Raw genomic sequence first — 6,000 nt, forward strand, 5'->3', positions numbered from 1 at the left:
CTGGTGCTCAGCTCCTGATTCCCATCTGAGGTGCCTGTAGCTCGCTCGAGCCATAGAGATCAGCATCCCTTCCAGTGCAGAACATAACTGCTGGAGCTGGGCCCAGCACACAACCCAGTGGTTGGAAATACTCAGCTGTCGGGGGGGAAGAAAGTGCTGAAACTGAGGCTCTTTGGAACTGTTGTGGTTTGGGACCCATCTCTGGCCTCGCAGAAACAAAACTGTATTTGCTACAGTATGGGCATCAATGCCAGGTGATGCTGACAGTCTCTGCCAAACAAACGGGGCTTCTGAGTCTTGACAGTGGTCTGCAGGGTCACCTTCTCTCCATGCTTGGGTGATATAATGACCACATGCCAATGCTCACCCATCTGGCAGCTCCTGCACCCTCCCTTAGGAGTGCTGCTTCTGTCTTAAAGACTCTAATTGCCAGGAGACTTTGTCTCTCATTCCTGCTTCAGCACATCCTCAATCAGATATGGCTCCACCAACTCACACTAGATACCTGCCTAGAGCTTCCAGTGTCCCTTTGCCACCTTTTTAAGCAACCAAGAGGGAGATCTGTATTAAATCTGATGTTCTCTCTAACTGATGCCATTGTAAGCTGTTGAGCGCCCACCAAACACAGCGGCACTTGGACCTAAACCGAAGCCACCAGACCCTCCTGAGAACATTCGAGGTAAGGCTGTGCCTGCCCACAAGGACAGGGCAGGACAGGTTTCTGCCCCAGAGCCTGTAGGCCAGGACAAGCCACCCATCATAGACATGACCCACCATCATACAATCTGCTCTCCTACTCAGAGGGTCCACCTCAGCTCGGTTCTGCTGATCCAGTCCCATGGGCATCTTTTTGGAGACATGTTTAGAGCTGGGGTGGCTGCAGGGTGTCTCCTGGGCCCCAGGAGAGCCCACAGGCGCCTCAGCTGCTTTGGGAAGGGTTGTCTTGCCATGGGGCAAGGGGCACACAGCTTTCCCCAGCCAGGATTAATGGGCAAGATTAATTGGGCTGATCAGCTGTGCTGTCCCAACAGGGCCAAGCCCCATTAGCAGATCACCCTGTTCCCAGCACCCTGTAGAGCTTCCTCATGGCCACAGCCCCGTCGTCGTGAAGGACAGGCACAACCATGGGGGCTTCTCCACAAGGATACAGCCCCCAGGGCCACCTGCAGCACCCACTGCAGAGATATGGGGCTTCAGGCACCTTGGGGACCCATGGAGCTGCTTCTTCCCCCCCAAGCATCAAACCCCATCAGCTCAATTTGAAGTGTTGGCCTTTACCCCCAGCTCCCTGGTCACTTGGTGAGGAAGCACCAGCCGGGGCAGCCCCTTACCCTGGGGAATGGGCCCAGCCCCACCATGCCGGGCTGGCCCTGGGCGTCCTCTCCCCACCCCAGCACTCAGATGTGTTTTATCGTCTCGCGTAGCGGCTCCGAAGAGCAAAGCAGGGCGCACAGCAGGCAAGAGGCACGGGAAGAAGCCAGGTATGTGCTGGTGGGGACGAGCCAGGCGGGAGCTCTGCAGGACCCCGTAGCAAGCCCTGCTAGATACCACCTCCATAGCGCTTGTCCTCCTAGCTGTACTCTATTTCTAGCCACTTTTTGGGTGCCAGTTGGTGTGGCCTCCAACAAACTGAGCCCAAGGCTTGTAGATTTTTTTTTAAAGCTGTTTAGATTTATAGGTCCTTATCCCGAATAACCCGATTCACACCACTGAACGTGCATAATGGGGAGATGTGTGAGTAGCTCCTCAGCTTCCAGCTCTGCGCGTTGCAATAGTGCAGCGCATTCAGGTTTTCATGCATCAAACTTTGAGGAGGGGAGAAGACGACAAGAAATTTAGCAGCTACCAGCTGTCTGGTGCAGAAATAGATGCTGGCACTGCCAGAGTGGTGTTCTTGGCTCGCTTTGGCATTGTTCGTGTAGCAGAGCTACCCGTAGTAGGGTAAGATGTGGAGCGGTGCTAAGCAGCGAGAAAAAGCGTGTCTCTGATTTTTCTTAAGCATCCTCAAAGAGCTCAAAACTCATCCGGCTCAAACCAGACTCTGGCCCAGTGGCTCCTATTGAAACGTATAAAGGTAAGAGGAGGGAGCGCGGTGCTTCGGGGCTCCTGGTCGTTGCCCAGGTGATGTGGTCCAGCAGCTTCCGACTAAAGATGGGGAGGGTTTCCCTATCTGAGTCGTAGGAGGGCATCCCTAGGGTGGAACAACACTTGGGGAGTGAGGCAGCCAGAAGTATTTGAGCTGAAAGTCTTTGAGTCTTGATGAAGCAGGCAAAAGTTGTTTCACAGAAGGTCAAGATTACAGCAGACTGTCAGTTCCTCCTCTGGCAGCTGTGAACCGTGGGGAAACCTCTGCCCTGCTCCATCTTCCCTGGTCTTCATTTCATTGACACAAGTCTCCTCCACCAGTGCACGTGCATGCCAACCCACAGCCTTCCCTCTCATCCCTCTGCCATCCTTGAGTGTTCAGTGCTAGAGCTTGGACCAAAACTCCAGCTTTGAGCCTCTTTCCCTCCTCTCCAACAGCTGGGGAAGCTCCAAGCTGGCTGACCCCACCTCTGCTCACAGTGTCCCCTGCCTGCGCTGGCTGGGACACCTCCTGACAGGGGCAGCAGGGCCACAAGGCAGCCTGGGAACCTCCTCTCTTCCTGCATTACACTTTTAAACTCCCAGAAACGTCCAGCACCCTGACTCCAACACCGCAAGGTGGTCACCATCCTAAGTCATGTCATAAAAAGCATAAGCAGCAAGCAATCAGATTCCTCTAGCTATGAATTAAACCCAGCTGGTTGGTTCCTAACATGTGCCCACAGCTGAGAGAGGTCAGGAGCAGTGTTCAGCTAAGTGATAGTGGCATCTCCCAACCACCAGCAACACTGGCAGGCAGCCCTGGTTTGAACGCTCACACACTCATCCACTGCTTTTTGAAGAACCCCACACAAGCCACACTTCCTTGCACAGACTCATTTTAAGCATTTAATGCGAGAGTCACCACGCTGCACAACCAGCATTGGTTTGGGAGGTACAACAGCAAGGGGGATGCTGAGCAGGGACACGGGAGAAGGCCAAGGGGCAGCGAGGTTTTACCTGGACATGCAGCAGCTTTGGCTCCATTTTAGCCTTGTCCAGGGCTTTCCTGGCGCTGGAGGCAGCAAGTCCTGCTGCACCATCTGCCAGCCCCATCCCGCTCCAGTCCCCTCCTTGTCACAGCCTTTGCTGGGGCTCTGCACCCCAGCCCAGCTCCCTCACAGGTCCTGCAGCCCCACCAGAGCTGAACCCAGCTGTGCTCATTAACAAGGCAGCTGTTTCATTAACACCTGACTCCCCTCCACAGCCTGCTCCCATGATTATGCATTTTCTTAAAGAGATCATGTCCTGGGACTGGCTCTCCTCTCTAAGCAATGGCTTACAGCCCAAGCCCCCCGTGGCAGTGAGAAAGGGCAGCTGCTGTGCACACTCATCCTCCCCAGCCCCATGTCAGCAGTAGCCGCAGCATTTCACTGGGGCAGGAGCCTCCTCATGCCTGCTGGCACGAGGGAGGATGCTCCCAGCCCTGCTCCCCAGCTCTCTCCTCCTTTCCGCAGACTGCGAGTGCTATGGCCACTCCAACCGCTGCAGCTACATCGACTTCTTGAACGTGGTGACCTGCGTGAGCTGCAAGCACAACACGAGGGGCCAGCATTGCCAGCACTGCCGCCTGGGCTTCTACCGCAACAGCTCGGCGGAGCTGGATGACGAGAATGTATGCATAGGTGAGCGCTTCGGCATCACCCGGACACGGGACAGCTCACGTGGGACCCCGATCTGTGGGGTGGGCTTCAGTTCAGCCCCTCTCTGGAGGGTGATGTGTCCACCTGCATGCTCCCCAAGGACAGCAGCTCTTACCCAAGGCATCTCTTCCCTGAAAACAAACCCCCAATAATATCTAACACGATTCAGATGCATTGCTCTACCAGGAGCTGCTCAGCTCCAAAGCGGGGTGTTCTTCGCACCTGTGGCTGTTTGCACCATTGGACCCTCTTGTGAAACCATCCACTTGGTCTCTAACAGCCCTCCCATAGCACACAGCCAGACTTTTCCAGTCCCAAACACCTCCCTCAGGACATCAGTGGGCACAAAGCCCTGGGCAGGACAGGCACTAACAGCCTCATCTTTGGCCAGAATGTAACTGCAACCAGATCGGCTCCATGCACGACCGCTGCAACGAGACCGGCTACTGTGAATGCAAAGAAGGAGCCACGGGGCCCAAGTGTGACGACTGTTTGCCCAACTACTACTGGAGACAGGGCTGCTTCCGTGAGTAGCTGGCAGCACCGGGTCCCCCTGCGGCAGAGGGACGGGGGAGGCGGGAGACGGCTCCAAACAAGAGAAGGAGCTTCAGCACTCGGGTGCCCCGTGGTGCTCAGGGTGTAGGGTGAGCAGACTCCAGCCATTCCCCCCAAACCCAAAATGACTTGATAGCTTTGTTCTTGGAGTTTGCAGTCAGTTTCCTCTGGTCGTGGGGCTGCTGTAATGCTATAAGGGTTGGGTAATTGAACCACTTGGATCTAGAGAAAAAAGCTAAAGCTTCTAGATTCTCATAGAATCAAAATAGTTTGGGTTTGAAGGGATTGTCAAAGCTCATCCAGTGCCCCCCCTGCCATGAGCAGGGACATCTTCACCAGCTCAGGTTGCTCAGAGCCCCGTCCAGCCTGGCCTGGGATGTCTCCAGGGATGGTTCATCCACCACCTCTCAGGGCAACCTGGGCCAGGCTCTCACCTCCCTCATTCTGCTGCAGTGAAGGGGTTTAACATACCCCAGATTAACAGCCACGTCCTCCCCTCCCACCTCGTAGCCAACGTCTGCGATGACGAGCTCCTGCTCTGCCAGAACGGCGGCACCTGCTACCAGAACCAGCGCTGCATCTGCCCTGTGGGCTTCAAGGGGGTCCTGTGCCAGCAATCCAGGTGTGAAGCCGACAAAAAGGACTGCGACGGTGCCCCCAGCGCCCACGGCAGCCTCAGCACCGTCCTGCTCGGGGTGCTCGCCCTCCATCTGCGCGGCTGGGTGGATCTCTGAGGGAGCCCAGCCCAGGCACGTCACCCGAGGGACCTGGGGAGACAAAGGTAACGGGTGGCTCTGCTCCCCCCGCCGTCTCCTCCACCTTCCTTCACGCTAGGACTTGCACAGCACCTTTCGGTCCACGTTCCGAGCAGAGAGGTATTGCAGAAAACCCAGGGGCTGACTCTTGCCCACGAACCCATCCCGGCAGCACCGGGGTGGCCGCAGCGCGGAGCCGGCGGCCGAGCACCAGCGTGGGGACTGCACCAGGCCACGGTCCCGCAGCCTGGTGGGGACACAGGGCTCGTCCTTCCCTCCGCACAGCGACTTTCCTTCCCTGCTCCGCACAGGGCGACCTGGGGCCGCCGGGGCCCTGGTGAAATAGTGCCGCTATCCAAGGGATATTTTTTTTATTATTACTTTATTTACTTTGGTATAGGCTGGGGTGTTCTTTTTGTTTTTCCCTCTTCTTAGCGTCCTGTTCTGAAAGAGCCTGTCATGATAACTCCAGAGCCCTGAGACACAACAGGCAGGGGAAGGGGAGGGGGGAAAGGGGGACTCTGGTCCATCCTTGCTGCATAGTCCCATGTCCCACCATCGGCCTGGCCTGGCCACGCACATACAGTTGCCTACGACTCCAGTTGCTGCATTGATTTTTGTATTTTCATTGCTGGGTCATGTTTTCTTGCTGTTACGGAGAAGGCAGGGCCATTAGGCATTTGGTACGTGAGGAGTGCAGTGTCTTATCCACACGTGTCCGTATAGTGTACGGTTCAAATACTTTTTTTTTGGTAGAGACTTATTTTTGTTTGGATTAAAAGTTATAAAAGATCCACAACTTAAAGGGACGTTTTGCCATGAGCATTTGGTTCTGGTGTATCCTCCTCCAGTAAAGCAACTATTAATGGCTGCTTGATCGCCACATTTTCCTTTTCGTGTGCACAGTTAATTACAGGTAAAGA

The 6,000-nt window shown here is 55.4% G+C and overlaps 1 protein-coding gene across 1 annotated transcript in view; it reads left to right on the plus strand.

The window, feature by feature from the left end:
* NTNG2 (netrin G2) overlaps positions 1-5,145 on the plus strand; it is a gene marked incomplete at its 5' end in the record, with an annotated part of 40,403 nt that extends 35,258 nt beyond the window's left edge. Inside the window, 3 exons of the mRNA XM_082067700.1 lie at positions 3,562-3,749; positions 4,159-4,293; positions 4,833-5,145. Coding sequence (XP_081923826.1) covers positions 3,562-3,749; positions 4,159-4,293; positions 4,833-5,056 — 547 coding nt within the window. The 3' untranslated portion in view covers positions 5,057-5,145. The remainder of the gene's footprint in view (positions 1-3,561; positions 3,750-4,158; positions 4,294-4,832) is intronic.
* Positions 5,146-6,000: the final 855 nt, after the last annotated feature.

Source organism: Streptopelia decaocto, assembly GCF_964273445.1.
Source record: "Streptopelia decaocto genome assembly, chromosome: 17".
NCBI classification, from domain to species: domain Eukaryota; kingdom Metazoa; phylum Chordata; class Aves; order Columbiformes; family Columbidae; genus Streptopelia; species Streptopelia decaocto.